Source organism: Megascapheus bottae, chromosome 16, assembly GCF_031878675.1.
Source record: "Megascapheus bottae isolate mThoBot1 chromosome 16, mThoBot2.hap1, whole genome shotgun sequence".
Classification (NCBI taxonomy): domain Eukaryota; kingdom Metazoa; phylum Chordata; class Mammalia; order Rodentia; family Geomyidae; genus Megascapheus; species Megascapheus bottae.
The window spans coordinates 52,189,826-52,209,047 of record NC_143524.1 but is presented as its reverse complement, the minus strand read 5'-3'; the positions used below and the strand labels follow the sequence as shown (position 1 = coordinate 52,209,047).

Below are 19,222 nucleotides of genomic sequence, written 5' to 3'. Positions count from 1 at the left end.
ACAATGACTTTATAACTAAGTGCCTATCAGATCAAATATTGATCATTTTGTGGACCTATTATTTGTGACCAAAGCAACAAGGTAAAGGCAGTGGCTGCCAGGCGCAATGGCTCACTCCTGTAATACTAGCTACTCAGGAGACTGAGATCTGAGGATTGCAGTTCAAAGCCAACCCAGGCCCTAAAGTCTGTAAGACTCTTATTTCCAATTAACCACCAGAGATCTGGAAGTGGTGCTGTGGCTCAAGTGGTAGAGTGCTAGCCTTGAGCTGAAGAGCTCAGGGACAGCGTCCAGGCCCAGAGTTCAAGTCCCATGACCAAAAAATGAAAGGTAAACTCAGTGGTAAGGGGTTAGAGATCTAACAGGTAAAGGGTCTCACTCTTATACCTGGTTTTGGCTGCCACCTAGAAACTGTCTGGGTTCAATTGTGTTAAAGATGCAAACCAGTGGTCAAGATACTTCACAAACATATTCACAATACGCATAACTACCACATACCAGATGGGCGATTGTTAATTGCTTACACTTAAGGTGGAAGCGTTACTGTGTTTAACCAATTCATCATCATATCTTCTCTGAGAATTCCTTTTGTTATGTAAAAATGACAAGTAATATACATTTACAGGTGCTAAATCACTCAATTTATTTCAGGAAAGCCTAAACCTGAAGCATTGGGTGACCAAATAATAACTAAATAATTTTGTAGTTGTCTGTTATATCAGAACCTCTACCTTACTATCCAAAAGTCATACATCAAGAGCTTAGGGAAACAGAGTACTTTTATAGAATATTTGGTTGGTTGGTTTGGGGGACTTGACTGGGACTTGAATTCAAGACTCTCTCTTAGCTGTACTGCTCAAGGCTGGCACTTCACCACTTGAATCACAGTTTCACATCTGGCTTTTTGATGACTAATTGGAAATAAGAGTCTAATGGACTTTTCTTTCTAGATGGCTTTGTGCTATAAACCTCCAATCTCAGCCTGCTGAGTGGCTAGGCTTATAGGCATGGAGCCAGTGGCATCTGAATACTTCAATAGAACATTTTTTAGGGAGATGAGATAGAAAATTTTGAGGTGACTATTTTTAATTCTCTATTCTTCATCTACCTGCTTCCCTGAGACATCCTGAGATGACCTCAGGACTTGGCACAAGCCTAAGGAACCCACTGGCTCCTTGATATTTTGATCATTACTTTTCACTGTATCTGACATTTTTCTTTATAATTAGGATGATGGTCTTCATGAAATCATGTTGCCTCATATCCTTAACTGTAATGGAAGTGTATAATACTAAATGAAATAATTCTAAAATGTCTCCTATCTGAAAAATGTATTTTAGACAGGATAAATATAATAGACAGAAGTTTTGACTCTAGTGCTAGGCCTAAGAGAAAAAGAAAAGCCAGTCGCTGTTGGCTCCTGCCTGTAATCCTAGTTACTCAGGAGACTGGGATCTGAGGATCAGTTTGAAGCCAGGCAGAGAAGTCCATGAGACTCTGATCTCTAATCAACCACTAGAAAACTGGAAGTGGAACTGTGGCTCAAAGTGGTAAAAGTGCTAGACTTGAACTGAAGAGCTCTGGTACAGCACCCAGACCCAGAGTTCAAGCCCCATGACTGACAAGAGAAAGTGGGGCGGGGGAGGGGAGAAACAGAGATAGAGACAGAGAGACAGAGAGACAGATACCTACTGTTCAATATGTATTCAACACTGCAGGGTCCACATTCCAGCAGTCTGTTCAATACTGCTTCTGACTTCCACAGGTTGCACTGGACAGTTTAGATTTTAGGATTTCTAACAAAGCAAGCTTTCCTTGAATCAGGAAAGACCAACAAGCCTGGTACTGGTGGCTCAACTACTAAAGAGGCTGAGATCTGAGGATAATGATTTGAAGTCAGCCCAGACAGAAAAGTCCCCATGAAACTCTTATCTCCAATTGACCACCCAAAAACAAGAAGCAGCCCTGTAGCTCAAGTAGCAGTGCTAGTCTTGAACACAAAGAGACTCAGGGATAGCACCCAGGCTCTGAGTTGTAGCACCCTACAACTCTGTGTGTGTGTGTGTGTGTGTGTGTGTGTGTGTGTGTGTATGTGTGTGTGTGTGTGACAGAGACAAAGAGACACAGAGACAAAGAGATACCAACACTCTTTTCATCAAATCTTTTATCCTTTCATATAATTTGGGCTCTTTCTCAACCTCCTTGAAATACCTTGGTCAACAATATAAGAAGAGATATCTCTTATTTTTAAAAAGCACAAACAGGAGAGTCACAGATATGGTTGTCTCAAAACTGTGTTTAGCAAGGAAGAAGATTACAGGTGTGTGTGTGTGAGTCCTGTGGCTTGAGCTCACGGCCTGAGCATTGTCCTTGGACTTTCTCAAGGCTAGCACTCTACCACTTGAGCCACAGCACTAGTTCTGGCTTTTTCTATGTATGTGGGGTGCTGAGGAATCGAACCCAGGTCTTCGTGCATGCTAGGCAAGCACTCTTACCACTAGGCCAAACTCCCAGCCCAACAGTTAACCATTTTTAACCTTGTTAAATACAGGTACACATCCTTTCCAAGATAAGTAAGGCTTGAAGGAAGAATATATGTTGAGATCACCTAGATTAGTGCTGTTGTGTAAAAATAGTTATTTCCTGAGCACCTACCATATGGCAAGTCATTTGTTAAGACTTTACATATTTTATCTCATTTAATCTTGTAAGCATCCTATAAGGTAGGCGTTATTAAATCTTTTTCCAGATAAGGCAGCCAAGATTTACACAATGAGAAAACCTCCTGGTGTCATACAGATAAGTAATCTGGAAACATATAAAAAAGAAAAAGAAAGGATAGGTGAGAATGTTGAAATGGGTGGCATTGGATAAAATGCATTGTATTCATAAACTACTTTGTTAAATAACAATTCGTTCGTGCAACTACTTAAAAGGTAATTAAAAAATAAATAGTAAAATTTAAAAATCTCATTGCTCAAAAGCTCAAGGTCTGTCCTCTGTGTTCACAGCCTCCTGTATGACTTTACTGTGCAATGAGTGTACACTAGATGAATGAATGTATGTGTTAGTGAAAGAAGACTGCAGTTCCTGTATATTAACATTAATGAGGTCATCATTTCTATAAAAAGGCTTGAGCCAGCTCATAATTTCTCTGAAATAAACTAAACCTTGACTAGAATCTTCTCATTGACAATATATTTGCATAGCCAAAAACATTTGAAACTCTTCACAAATTTAAATAGCAATACAAGCCCAGCTGTCCCATTAGCCATAATTGTTCTCCATATTGTTTTATTATCTTAACTTGATAGTATCTGTGTAACGCACAGAAATAAAAATTATAGGAAGTGGAGCTGTGACTGAGCACCAGCCTTGAGAGAAAAGCTAAAGGACAGTGCTCAGGACCTGAGGTTATGCCCCGTTATACATATACACACACACACACACACACACACACACACACACACACACGTACATTATTAAGGAAAAATGTATGCTGAAATGGAAAAAATTCTTTTCCTGGGTTGTATGAGAATAAATGGACCTTTGGGGCCAAATTGAAAAGAAATACATATCTTTATATATCATATATATGTCATATATATATATCAGCTTTGATTAACATATCCAACGTGATAGTTTGAGATAGACACACAATGTGTCATGATTACCATTATGAAGCTAATCCATATACGTAAAATCTCCACCATGAAATCCAAGAATTGAAACAAAAGGTTCTTATTATGTTCTCTATGCACTGATTTCTATTTTTTTTCTGTTTTAGTTTCTGTGTCCTTTGTCTTGTATATGAGTTTATCTGGCCCATGGAAGGGAATAGAATCAGAAACAGCAAGACAAAGGATGATCTAATCTAACAGTGATATTCACTTGAAACTATGTTGGAAATATACTATACACTTTGGAGAGAGGGGAATAGGAAGGAGTAAATGGGAGAAAACAAAGGAGAGGGTAACGATGGTTTAATAGAAATGTACTAATTATCTTACTTCTATAACAGTTCATCACTCCCTGTTCATCACCTTTACAATAAAGACATACAAATATTTTTGTTAAAACTTCGCATAGTGATCCTTAGTGTTGTGAGGGAGATCACTAAAGATTTATTATTTTGTGGAGGTAGTAAATTGAAAAGAAAAACTTTAAAAAGTCTCAATTTTCCATAATCCCACATACATTCAAAGAAAACACTCATAATATTTTTGGTTCCTTTTTGTACTTGCGTATAATAAACTGCAATGCTTCCTACAAAAATGACATTTTACTACATATTCAATTTTATAGCCTTTATCCATCAGTTTATGTTATGAATGATTTTTGATGTCTTTTAAAAGTCATTTAGAACATATGAAATAGTGGTAGGAGAAAATTAAGATTTCATGTAGACATATTATCCAGGAATGATACAAAATAAATCACCTGGCATATGCTTCTAAACTCCTTTTCTCATTAGCTGTAAAAAATAGAATTGTGGTCATATTTCATATTATTTTTAGATGCAAAATCCAGATTAAACTGCATATATATTCTTTCCCCTGCCTTTTCCTGTCTTCTATAACATCAAATCTGTTTACAAAGCATTCTTTCTCATGTCTATGTGTCTGTCCATTGCTAATCAACATATTTTCTTTCCCAGTGTTTTCATTTTTTAAGTGATGACAGTGACAATTCTCTGTACCCCAGTCCTGCTGCTCACTTTTGTAAGATAAAGCCTAGGAAATTCCTAACTTATATCCATCAGTGTATGCATCTACCCCCACTGTAGAGAGAGAATCTTCTCAGCTATTAGAGGAGAGAATCATGGTGCTATGTGTCCTAACTTGGAAATATGTCTAATATAAATGAAAAAAAAGGAAAAAGGAACAGGCACTAAATAATATATGTAATATGATCAACTTTTTATTTTGAAATTACATATCTGCCTCCTTATACATAGATTCAGATATAGGAATGAATAGAAGTACAGAAATAGATTAAGAGAATGTATTTGGGCACTGGAAATGAGAAATAAATTAAGCACAGTTGCTGATTTAAAAGGACACAGAAACCCTAGGCACTGGTGGCTCACATCTCTAAACCTAGCTTTGCAGATGCTGATGTCTGAGAATCCTCATCCAAATCTAGTCCAAACAGAAAAGTCTATAAGGCTTATCACCCAAGTAACCATCAAAAAACCACAAGTGAAGCTGTGGCTCAAGTGGCAGAACATTATTAGCCTTGAGTGAAAATGCTAAGGGACAATCCTTAGATCCTGAAGTCAAGCCCCAAGATTGGGGCACAGAGCACAAAGCAGAGAAAATCAGAAAGCCCCAGTAAAACAAGTCAATTATGTCATGTTCCAAGCAAAGTCATAGTGAGGAAGTCAGGATGTGTGGTGTGCTAATGTGAGGGGCTGCTCATACCATTCATCCAATATACCTACCACTGTGAGAGGCAGGTACTGCTTGTTCTCATGGAGAAGGAACATGAGGCATGGAGGTAAAAACCTTGTCAATATTGTAGAGCCTTCCTCTAAGTGGTTAGCATCTCAGTGTGTTTCTTTGTCCTTTTCTCTATTGCCTAACATAGATTAGAGAAGAGATCAAGAGCTGCACAGAGTGGGGGTTTGATGGAAAGCTTGCCATAGTACAGCTTGTTAGGTCTCATCTTTGCTGATCTCTGCAGTTTTTTCTGAGCTACCATGCACATATATCCTATTACCTGACATGCTTGAAAATATGTACTAATCTCTGCTCTTGTAACTAGGTTTCCTTCAAAAGGAAAGTGTGCATACAGGGACTAAGATTGTCTTATTCATTACCATCTTACTAGATAAATGAATGTAGAAAGGCACAATCGAAGTGACCAAACTCCTTTAATTGTGATCTGGGAGGAACACTCGATGCTATGATTTCCCATCAAATGTAGATACCAGAACTGTACTCGAAACCTTTCTTACTTTTTAGCTTTAGCTTTCACTCAGACCTTTAACAAGCTTGTAAGTGGAGCATATTTCAGGTCTCTTTTTCCATGTTATTACCATTTCCTGTTCATCTCATTTCACCCCTGCACTGGAGTCCAGCCCCCATGTTTATTTACTTCCCTCTCCCACACCAGATTATGAGAGAATTGACAACATTCTTCCTCCACCATCTCCACAGTCCTGTAATTAATTTCATATTCCATTTAAAAATGGAGTACAAAATAATAAAATAAAGTACTTCTTAAATCATTTAGAAATTATAAATATTAACGTTGATGGTTCATGCATCTTGTTATAGACTTCTGTCTCTGTGAATCATTTGATGTTTCCTTTTTCCTTTTTGGTTTTATTTTACTTCTGTGATTTTTTTTTTCTAGAGAAACAATTGGGACCATTTTAAAAGAACTTTTCTTAGGATAGCACACTAGTTACAGAGTTTCTGAAACAAAGGGCAAACTTAAATCTAAAACTGCAGAAATATACCACCACATTGCTTTCTTGAAATGCAATAAAAGGGCTTACATCCCATATCACCACTTCTATGAGTGACTGACTCGCTGTGGCACAATCAAAGTATGATCTATCAATTTTAAGGTCCTTCATTAACTTTAAACATGCAAAGGGGGCATATCATTTAATTTTTATTACTTTTATTTCTAGTAAACTAAAGCATTGGTATGTGTATTTCTGTTTAGTACTTGTATTTTCTCTTTCCAGATTAGGTGCTAATAGCCTTATATTTCTATTGGAATGTTGTTTTTCTTACTGAGTGGCAAGAAAATCTCAGAAATATTGATAAATGTATTTGAACAGATGTTTTCCTCAGCTCATTGCTTAGTTATGAGGTTTTTTTTTATTTACTTCAGTGGTTTTATGTTTTTATGTAGTCAAACTTTTCGTGGTTTATGTGTGTTCTTTCATTTAATTGATGCTTAAAGTTTTCCTTTCCATCAAGAGCCAAGGTAACTATAAACCTGCTGTTTTGTAGATTTATGGTGCATCTTAAGAATTCAATTAAGAAGAAAACCAAACCAAACCTTATATGAGTAGTTTTACAAGAATTTAAACACTAATATACAACATAATCACCTTTATTTATATTAACCAGATTATAGAGGAACTGGTCTCTGGAAAGTTCTCTGTGTGTCAGATAATAGTTACTTGAGTTTTTTTCAGAAAGCTCTCAAAATAACACTGTAACTGGACACAGTCCAACCAGCACCGAAGTACACTAATTTCACTCTACTTTTTAAAGGTCATATTGTCAAGGATACTGATTTTCCTCCACTTTGTGCACATGCACTTACACACACACACACGCACACACACACACACACACACACACACACGCACACACACAGAAAGTAGGACTTGAACTCAGGCCTTGCATATTCTCCCTCTCTCCCTCTCTCCCTCTCTTTCTCCCTCTCCCTCCCCTTCCCCCTCCCCCCCTCTCTTGGTTTTCATTCATTTGTTACACTACCACTTGAGCCACAGCTCCACTTCCAGCTTTTTGTTGATGAATTAATTAGAAAGAAGAGTCTCATGGTCTTTTCTGCCCAAGCTGGTTTTGAACCACACTCCACAGATTTTAGCCTCCTGTGTAGTTACTCCTCCTGAAGTACCCTCCAGGTAGCTGGTAACATGAGCTACCAATACCTGGCTTGATTTTCAACATTTTATTGTAATAAAACACTCCATGACCCATTTATAACCCACTGCTTTGCTAGGGTCCAATTTTGTTGAAACTTAAATGTTCTTGTGAAGAAATAAAGCGTCTTAATAATTCAAAACTTTCCAAACAGCTCCAAACAGTATAGCTCTAACTTTCCCCTTTCTCTCTTCAGTAAGCAAACATAGCAAGACAGCTGAGACTGGTGCTAATATAAATAAGATGGTCAATCAATCCCATTTTCTATCTTTATAAGGTAAATATTTGCAGGTTACGGTACAGAGACTATTATTAATAACAAATTATTTATGGCCCAACAATTTGAAATGACACCACAGCTGTGAGCCTTAGGAAAAGTAAATCACAATGATGCGAGCACAAATCTTCGGTTCTAATTGGACCTGATATATCATTATAAGCAATGACAATCATTGACAAGTTTAGAAAACATGACCCATGACCTCTAGGGCCATGAGAGAGAATCGGTTACCTTTTCAATATCAGGAGCAAAAGTGATTGTTTAGAAGGCTCCACAATGAGGATCTTTTATGATCAAATTGATATCAATTTCTTCTGTTCATTCTTCCATAGAGAATCTATATTCCATGAAAGTGAGCCTTGGGTGAACTTACTGATGCTTGTTGCTCAAACGAAGAGCTTGTCTTTTGTACACTCACAGAAAAGCAACATGTTTAGAGGGCACAGCCCAGAAAGCTTAAGTGACAAACAGGATCATAATGGCCCTGAGCTTAGCATTCTGTGCACATTTTCCCTGGTCTCCATAGCCAACCTTAATCCTTCTTCAGTACTCACTTTCTAAATTTGAGTCCTAAGGCTCAATAAAGTTAAGAATAGCAGAAATATGAGCCAGGAGTGTGGCCTAGTGGTAGTGTGCTTGCCTACCATGCATGGAGTCCTGGATTTGATTCTTCCATATCACATTCACAGAAAAAGCCAGAATTGTAGCTGTGTCTCAAGTGGTAGAGTGCTAGCTGTGAGAAAGCTTAAGGATAGTGGCTAGGCCCTGAGTTCAAGCCCCAGGACTGGCAAAAAAAATGAATAGCAAAAATATTACAACATAGAATTTGTATAGCCAAGGTTTCAAACCAGCTTTTTCCACTCACTGAATTCCTTCTTGACAATTCATCTGTTAGGAGTCATTTTATACTTAATATCATTGTTTATAATCATTATTGCTAGAATAACAAGGAAATTGAAAAGTAATGTGTGGCAAATAGGTATCCTCTCTATGGGTCCCAGAAAAAAATTAGGACCCAGATTTATGGTGCATAGAATTGGAAGATGAGCCAGGATGTTGATGGCTCACATCTGTAATCCTAGATACTTAAGATACTGAGATCTAAGGATCACAATTCAAAGCCATCCTGGGCAAGAAAGCGTGTGAGACTTTTATCTTCAATTATCCCCCCCTACACACACACACATCAGAGTTAGAAGTGGAGCTATGGCTCAAGTTAGCATAGAGCAAGAAAGCTAAAGGACTTCAGCCAATTCCAAGTTCAAGTCCTATTACTGACACACACACACACACACACACACACACACACACACACACACACACACACACACACGGGGTGGGTTCTTATAAATCATCTCTACTAATCCCTTCCCCAGAGCTCCCTATTTTATAAGCCCTTATTACATCTTTACCAAATAATTAATATTTCTTGCTTAACATTCAGTATATGAATACTATAGTCAACCCTTGTCAATCATAATCACTAGAATGTCATTTCATTTTGTGAGAAACATGCCCTCCCAAACCCAGTGAATTGACTTAAAGACACAAAACACAGAAAAAGCAAAGCTTGAATGGTTAATAGCAATCATACAAGATTGGGTGTCTGGTGAGTAGAGATGACTGGAGAGGTTATACCAAGCAATGTATTCCTCAAACCCTCAGTTTTATCAGATAATTTTAGCACTGCACTCTTGGTGGTTGGTTACATTTTGGAAGTAGTCTTGTCTCCACTACCACTCCTTTGTTATCTTGTGTTGGGAAGTATCTTTTTGGTATGTGCTTTCTGACATGTACTCATTTCATTGTGGCTCAATCTTTTCCTCTGCTAGCTGACCTTCCCCCTTCTTATGTCCTATTTGCCTGCTCTGTTTATCTAGAGAGCTTCCAAATGCAAGGACTTTACAACTGTCCTATCAATCAGTACACTGTGAAGTCAATGTGTAAGCAACTTTTCACTCAAAGTCACATGCTTTGTCTTGAAAATGAACCACCCTTAACTTTATTTTCCCCAATATGCTGAAGCACATGATTTCCTATATTGCCTTTTACACTTCATTCCTCTCAGGACTTCCCAAATATTACACTTGAGACTGATTAGCCCAAGTATGGAATTCAGTCCTTTTACACTTATTCCTTTAAATCTAGCCCTAGCTATACATGGGTGGCTCATGTTTGTACTCCTAGCTACTCAGAAGGCTGAGATCAGAGGATTGTGGCTTAAAGCCAGCCCAGTCTAGAAAGCCCATGAGACTCGTATCTCCAAGTAATCACCAAAAAGCCACAAGTTTATCTATAGCTTAAGTGGTAGAGCACTGACCTTGACCAAAAATGCTAAGGTCAGGGATAGTGCCAAGGTCCTGTGTGCAAACTCCAGGATTGTCATTTAAAAAAAATCTGTGGACCAGTAAACTTTGTAGTATTTGTAAATGGGAACATAAAGCAGCTTAAAAAAATATTTCCTCCATTGCTTTTAAGGTAGTTTACTGGAGCACATGGCATTCAGTTGCCACCCCTGCTGTAGTTTGGGTCTATGTCAGTTGAACATAAGGCACAGGGGCTGGAAGTTCCCTTTCACAAAGACCACAGCAATACAAGGGCTTGGAGAATCTGACTTATTTGCACATTTACCCATGTTAGTCTATTTAACAGATCTTTATGCTAAAAGACACACAAAAATATTATCCAAACCTTTTCCTCTTTCATTCCAGAAGAAAGAATAAAAAGTCGGGGCCAGGAATTTGGCCTAGTGGTAAGAGTGCCTTCCTAACATGCGCCAAGACCTGGGTTCGATTCCTCAGTACCACATACATAGAAAAAAAAGCTGGAAGTGGTGCTGTGACTCAAGTGGTAGAGTTCTAGCCTTGAGAAAACCCAAGGACAGTGTTCAGGCCCTGAGTTCAGTCCCCACCACTAGCAAAAATAAACAACAAAAAACCCGAAAGAATAAAAAGTAGGATGATTTTTTTGTCACCTGTCTTCTCAGTTTTCTATAACACAGCTTTATTCATATAGCTTTGCATTAAGGAAAACAATGTGGATACAAAGATAAATGAGATTTGATCATGATCCCCTACAAGTAAATACTATCCCTAGAGAGTGAGAGCTGTTCAAGTAAAACAGTAACTTGAGGTCCCTATTTGAGACAGCTTGAGGATGGAGCTAGAAAACTCAATAAATCATGAGTTAATTTTACTCATTCCTTTAAGTGCTACATAGATGAAGAATATTTACAGACATAGTCATCCTTCTCCTGTCTTAAATCTTCATTGTCTCTGCTATTGGGCTGGGACTAGAAAGCATTCATATCAGACGTGAATTGTGAAAGGAATATAATTAAGGTGATAATATTTTAATGTAGGATAATATAACTAATGCAAAAGGACTAATAATGAACAATTAATGAATTTCTGACAGCTATGTCAGGTATGGATTCTGTGGGATAGTGTAGTGGGTCAGAGGTTTTGATAGTTTCTTTGAGAGTGGCATAGTCTAGTTTCAGTGATCTGAAAAGAACATAAAGCACATAAATGAGGTGTCTATTTCATTTTCACTCCTAATATCAAGCAAGATATCCAACCTACGCTCCAGTTGCTTTTAACTATATTACCATTATTATCTGGAAAGGATGAGGGAAATGTAATAGCCGGGGTGCTTAGAAGCTGCCTTACAGCAGAGATCCAGATGGCTATTGTAGATTTAAGGAATCTCTAAACCTTTTGGCACCAAAACTTGGTTGGGTTTTGCCAAACTTGGTAAAGCTTCAGTGAACACATCTGCAGTGACCATCTATATGACTTATACAACCAGCCGCTGATGCCTTTTACATCCCTTCATTCACTTTATTCTAATACCTTTGAAGAATCTAATTGGCTTAGTCCGGGTTTTGTAGTTTGTTTAGATTGTTTGTTTTCTTTGGCTCACAGCTGCAGAGTAAAAGGTTCAATCTTGGTTAAAAGATCTGAGCTGCTCTGGCCAGGAGGGGATTGAGTTGGGAAGGAGTCAAGTGGGACAAAAGGAAAGAGACAGTTACAAGCAAGGTGGATTTTTGGTGTAGGGTGTAGATGAAGTACCTCTCTCTCCAATGCACCAGAACTGTGAATGAGCTATTAAAAATGCAAAGGAAGCAGAACAAATAGCAGGTGCTAATGGAGTTCAGAGAAAAAGATTACCAAGGGCCAGGGTTGTGTTAATTATATGCTACTAGAGCCTGCAATTATAAGCCCATACATATGCAAATTTATGCTGATGGTCAGCTGATAAGGCCACTAAAAAGTCAGTTATCTATGACTCCTGTGAAGTAGGTGGCAAGATAAATGATATTTTAGAAATTCACTTAGAGATTTCACTTAGGTCTTCAACTCCCCACACCTCCTTTCTGGACACATCCACAGAATGAAAATGGCCAGAGCCACCTCGCTTAGATTTTCAGAATCCTGACTTATGACTCTGGATGCTTATAATGAGATAGGTCATTCTGTTGTGACTGGCCCTTCACACTGAGGAATTATTTTCTTTAATTTCTTTACTGACCTACTGGGAAATGATAGAGGCATCTGTTCCAGCATCTAGTGACAGCAATTGGCATTTCTCCTCAGTCTACAGAGTTCATAGAGAACGAAACTTCAGGGAGGGACTAGGATGCCAACTGCCATGATTAAGGCCTCAGGAACTTATAGAAGAGCTTTCCTACAGGCGCACAATGCCAATAGGGAAGTCCTAACAAGAACTGAGAGCGAATATGGTTGTCAGACTCAAAAATATGGTGCCATTCCCCGCCGAGAGTAGATGAACTATACTACATACTTAAGGCCTTTCAAAACTCACTGAAAATACTGGCACTTTGATCCTTCCATTATAATCTGTGAAAATTAATGATGGCCTGGAAATCTTAAACCTAATTAAGTGATTCAGAATAACTTAATGGCATTCTTGAAAACCTGGAAGAATTTCTTTTTATTTCTTTTAGTTAAGAATGGTCTCAAATGTGCATACAAAAAAACATCTAGTAAGTCCCTACTGTGCATCATTTGCATGTTTGAACGGCAGCTGGCATTGTGTATATTGTGTTGTACTGTGTCCTTCATATCAGTTTTGTATGCACACCCTCCCTTAGGTCTCTAGTGAAGCTGTTGGATACAACTCTTCAAATATGAGCTCTTATTTTTGTGACATGAGTGTAGTATGTCCTCATAGATGCTTTTGTTGTTTGGTTAGAAGATTTTGTCAAATGTGTTATTGTAGCTGGGCGTGATGGCTCATGCCTGTAATCCTAGCTACTCAGGAGGCAAGGAAAATCAGGAATGGAGCCGTGGCTCAAGGGGTAGAGCAGTAGCCTTGAGCTGAAGAGCTCAGGCCCAGATTTCAAGTGTTTTTTGTTATATATTTTTATCAAACCGTATTCAGAGGTTTCATGTTTGTACAATCAAGAAAAGTACCTGTATCTGTTCTAGAAAGTGACCAAACACAATAATAAGTAAATAGGAAATGAATGGGTAAATGTCTAAACAACAGGTAAAAAGGAAGCAGTGGTATTATTAACAGTATCTCTGAATTGAAGTTTTTTATTGTATTTTATTATTTGAATGCTGATTTACTAAGTAGAGGCATGTAAACAATCCACAAGGAAAATAATTATAGAAGTGCCTATAACCAGAAAGATATGGTTGTCCTAAGTTCAAGGTGTCCACACCTTCCACAAACACCGAATTCACTAACTACAGAAATCATCCACACTTATCATGTGCTTTCAGAAAAGACATGGATAAAAGTTTCAAGATCTGAACTCTGAGCAAAGTGTACATCTTTTTCATTATTTTAAATTCTGTAGTTCCCGTAAAACCAGCCATTTTCCTTTAGTTGAGCTGAATGCAATATAGCTAGAAACTTTTTAAAGATACACATTTGTCAGCTTGGGTTCTACATTTTAGTGCTACTGAGGTACACAGACTAGGCAGTAATTGATAACATCATTTCTATGGTCTGTAGAGTCAGCATCAGTCAGAGAATGTTGAACCAGCCTGACTAGGCAGAAAGCACTGGAATGATATCATCATGGAAATGCTTTCATAACTCAAAATTCATAGGGTCCTTTCTCCTAAAGTTCTGTGCAACTGGGTGGAGATCAGCTGCTGTTCTATGCATACTATTTTAAAGTAAATGAGTCCTCAAAGTAGTAATTGGCTCTGAATTACATCATAACAAAAATTATTGCTTATATATTTTCCTGCAGAAAGACAGGGTTAAATGGACTACAAATGGAATTAAATGCATTAGTTGTTGTGATATGTCCTTTTTTAGTTTATTTCCTCCCCTCTCTATTTTGTACCAGTACTAAGGGCTGAACTTAGGTCCTCATCCATGACTAGTTTGTTTTACCTAGCATCCTATCTTGAGCCATGCCTCTAATCCAACTTTTTGCTGGCTATTTTCATGTTGGAGTTTAGTGAACTTTTCTGCCCCAGTTGGCTTTGAACCAAAATCCTTTGGATCTCAGCCTCTTGAGTAATTAGAACTGTGGGTATGAGTCCCCAGTGTGCCCTGCGGATCATTTATCTGATTAAATTTACAGTCTTCAATTATGTAGGAGTAGATTTATTAATATTACATACTGTTTATATAACAAAATGACGCTAGCATACATTAGCCACAAAGTTTTTATTCCACATAAAAGAGAAGGTAAATAATCTAGAATCAATAGAATGTGGATCCATAACATCAGCAACACAGGCTCATCATCCTTCATGCTTCAGTCTGTCATTTTCCTTCATCCAACAAGATTGTTCCATGGTCCAAGATAGTCAGCAAAACTGCCACATCTGGGGTTGGATCAGCAGAGGAAAGATAAAGGAAGCAAAGAATGCATTCCAAGTGTCCAGGCTAAATAGCCATGCCTTTCAGCAGATAGACCACAAGTCTCATAAAGCCTGCTCAGATCACATTGGACTGAACATTTTCATGGAGCTCCATTTATTCACAGGGAGTGAGAATAGTCTTTAGGAAAATTTAAGTCCTATCACTAAGACATAAGTAGTGCATAGAACTGGATTGGTATTGTTCCTTTTACCCATAGTGAAATGCTAGTAAATTGTACAGTCATTCCCTGTGTGTGCTAACCACACATCTCTCTTTTCCTCTTGTATCACCAGGCCTCCGGAACCAGTTTACAGCACTGTGAACAAACTGTGTGATAAGCCTGCTTCTCCCAGGCACTATTCCCCTGTTGAGTGTGACAAAAGCTTCCTCCTCTCAGCTCCCTACTCCCACTACCACCTAGGCCTGCTCCCTGACTCTGAGATGACCAGGTACTGCATGCGCTTCATCACTGCACCTTTCCAGTTGCACGTGCCACCACCTGGGTGAATGGGTAGACCCCGCCTCTGCTCACTTTACCTGTACTCAACATCTTCCGTGAGGCGGACAGATGTTCTGTTTCCATGCTGCGGTAGGAGAAATGAAGAACATGGCCTTTCAGTCCTGGTGTGATCACAGAACACTTAGGCATGCATGATCATGTGTTTGATGCTCACACCTGTTCATTAGGTGTTCATTACATGGTTCCAGGACAAAGGATTTTAGAGTTGATCATTTCCCTCTTATAGAAGGATGAAAAAGAACATTTACTGAGCATAATAAAGTGATATTTAATAAATGTTTACTATGCCTCCAGGCATAACCTAAATTCTGGATGCTATTATTGACACTTAACCTTTTAAGTAAAATGTTAATTGAAGTATTAAGTGGCTTATCCAAAAGGGCATAATTATTTGGTTTTATCTAACCACAGTGACCATGGACTTTTATGTTTGTACTGTGGTACTGTGGTTGGTGTTTGCCTAGGTTGTCATGTTTAATTAATGCCATCCTATGTAGATATAGAGGTTGAGAGAGGTTCAGGCATTTAGAGAAGCACTATGACCTTGCCAGTAAATGTGGATTTGACCTTACACTATTCTGAGATTTTCTTCAACAATTTGGTAAGCAAATTATTCTGTCTAAAGGCTGGGCACAATTCTGCATTAATATCTTGAAGCTTGTGTGTGATAAATAATAAACACTCTATCATATATTTAGAGACAGAGACAGAGAAAAAGGCCAGGTACATGCAAACAGAAAGAAAAGGAGACACAGAGAGAGAGAGTAAATAGAAAAATAGAGAAATGGAGAGAGGGAGATGAGTCAGAGAAGTAAAAAGACAAAAAGGTAGTAAAGAATAAAAATTGGATCTACTGTTCCATGTGATAGTTTCAATTTATTCTAATTGAGAGATTCAAATTAGTAATATTCATAAACATAGCAGCAAACTTATAGAGCTATAATTTCAGACTGTGTTTACAATATTGTTAAGACTCTGAAAATAAAGATCTTTCCACAAATATTCAAAGTGAAAATGGATATATCAGAAAGGTCTTTAGAGCTATATTCTTATTTTTTGTATTGTCAAAGAATGAGTTTAAAAGTCAATTATTGGCTTCTATAGATGGATTAAATAATAAATTTCAAGGTATACCTAAAATTTCTAGAAATTTATGAAAAATGTATTTTGACCATTTAATCAACTAGTATATTTGCACTTACTTGCTACTTAACTATTTCAGAATTTTATAAATATATTAATGAATTCTACATTATTGATAATTCATGAAAAATAGTTTTTTGGTACAATGTGTTTTACCATTGTGAAGCTAAGAAACCCACGTTCCCATAGCCACAGGAAGGTAGCTGATTACTATGTACCTGTAACTACAGAGGAACAGTTAGCACATATTGTTATCTTGTTTCATGCTGGGCATTTTCTTTAAGAACTTCCATTGTGTGTATGCAATGGTACTGGGTCTTGAATCTAACAACCTGAGTAGGCTCTCTCAGCTAGATTGATTAGCTGGCCCTCTACTACTTGAGCTATACCTTCAGTCCAGGTTTTAGAGCTTGATGTCTCACAGACTTTTCTTCTTGGCTTTATTTCAAACTGTAATTCTCAGATCTCAACCTCCTGAGTAGTTAAGGTTACAGACATGAGCCATGTGCACCCACTATGTTAAAGTACTTCCTATTAATTATTTCTAGTAAACGTGATCATGGTCTTAGTTTTTAAAATAAGAGAGATTTGAGAAGTGGATTGACTTAAACAGATTTTCTACTACTAGGTGGCAGAGCTGAGATTCAAACCCAGGTGACAACTGAACTGGCATATTGGCCCTTGCATGGGTATTAGCATGATAGTAGGGACATCTTTGCTCCATGTAAAACTTCTTTACTCATTGCTCCTCTTCTCCCCTTTACCTCTTTATCCTACTACTCACATCCATTGCTATGGCTCAGTATTAGAGAAATTTTTAACTCATGTACTTTCTTGAATAAATGTAATAGTTACACTTGTTTATTTTCACTATACTAGGAGAGTCTACTCCAGGGAAGTAACCCTCCCCCTCGGCTCTGGACCCTCCCAGTCTTCTGACATTAATCTATATTATGAAGACCACATGGATTCCTTTTATATTTTTTAGATTTAAAAATTATGCTGTGATATTGAATGCTTATTTAAAATTGCATATCCATAACAAGACTGATAAAGCCTCAGTCCCCAACCACACCCATCATCTTCCAAATTTGGTAAATCCATTTTTATTTTTTATGTCTCCTTTCCCCTATATCTTTCTCTCTTCTATTACCTTCCCTTTTTAGAAAAGAGTCACAAATATATATATATATATATATATATTTTAGTGGCCTTGTTATGAATACATTGATTCTAAAACTAAATCTTGATTTGGATTGGAGAAGTAGCCCAAGTAGTAGAGTACCTGCCTAGCAAGCATGAAGTCCTGAGTGCAATCTGAAGCACAAATAAATAAATGAATTATATATATGTATTAGATGATGTATATCTCATACATATATATATATATCTTTATTGTACCTCATTTAGCTCTTACTCCATACTTCTCTAGCTTTTTAAATGACACCTAAATCTTCCTTTATGTACCTCAAACCAAAATCTTGAGTTGCTCTTAATTACCTTATCCTCTTTCTCATCCATCCTTCAGTTCATTTTTCAAGTCCTGTTCATTCTGCCTCCAAAATATATCTCAAATCTGTTTACTTCCCTCTACATCTACTTCTACTTCTACCTCTTGAAACCAAGCCTTGTCCTCTCTCACCTCCCAGAGACTCCTAATTGGCCCTCTGTTAGCCTCCTGGCTTATTCTGAATGCAGCCAAAGTAATTTGTTAAATATACAGATCATATCTCACTCTGCTTTTGCATTAGGATGAAATGCAAGGTTATTTACATAGCCTCCAGGCTCTGCATGATCTAGCACCTGCCTGCCTTGTGAACATCTCATCTCATTCTTCTTTTTGTTAAATGCAGTAATCATGGTGGTCTTCTGTTTAAAAAGGAAGAAAAACAAGATGCACTAAGTCTCTTCCTGCACAAGCGCTTTACACATGCTTTTTCTTTAAGAAAAGGAGAAGCAGCTCTTCTATCTTGTCTAACTTCTGGTCATCTTAGATCCAAGTTTAAACTGTACTTCCTTAGAGTAACTCCCTGAAAGAGAAAATTAGGCCCTTATTTGTATTCTCACTCTAGCCCTTTATCTCTCTTCCCCATGCAAGTTAAGCAATTTATAATTATACATTTATGAGATTTTCAAGTGAAATGCCTGTATCACATTTTATTTGCCTATTTTTGTGCAGTTATATTTCTAACATTTAACAAGATGCTTAGCACACTATGAGCTCAAAATTATGGAGACAATAAGTAACCATGAAAATGAGAAATGCAGGCAAGCAAATTGACAACTGATTCAAAGCAGGTTTTTCCCAGTTCTTAGCAGGTACATAAACCCACTCCATGAATGAAAAAAATAAATATACACATGGAAACAAATAAGAGCAAATGATTCACGTTACGTAATGATCTAAATTATTTGATGGTTAATTATAGATTCATTATGCAAGTGGCAAATCTTCCTGAAAGCTGAGCTAATTGTCTCACAGACCTTTTTCTTCCTCTTCAGTGGGAAAAAATATCTCCAAAAAGATGATTCTGGAGTGGCAGGAAGAGAGGGGAGGAGGGACAGTACTGGGGCTTGAACTCTGGGCCTCATTTTCTTTCTTATAGTTTTTTTACTCAATGGCTGATACTCTACCATTTGAACTACACTTCCAATTGTGACTTTCTGCTGGTTAATTGGAGATAAGTGTCTCTTAGATTTATCTATATAGGGGGCTTCAAATTATGATCTTCATATCTCAGTCTACTGAGTAGCTATGATTACAGGAGTGAGCCAGAACCACCTCGCTCA

The 19,222-nt window shown here is 37.6% G+C and overlaps 1 protein-coding gene across 21 annotated transcripts in view; it reads left to right on the top strand.

The window, feature by feature from the left end:
• Dlg2 (discs large MAGUK scaffold protein 2) overlaps positions 1–19,222 on the top strand; it is a 1,918,473-nt gene that overhangs the window by 1,478,512 nt on the left and 420,739 nt on the right. For 18 of the 21 annotated variants that reach the window (XM_090348516.1, XM_090348517.1, XM_090348531.1 and 15 more), the window contains one exon: positions 15,063–15,218. The exons of the other annotated variants lie outside the window; for them this stretch is intronic. In XM_090348516.1, the coding sequence (XP_090204642.1) occupies positions 15,063–15,218 (156 nt within the window). The remainder of the gene's footprint in view (positions 1–15,062; positions 15,219–19,222) is intronic. 21 annotated transcript variants of the gene reach the window in all.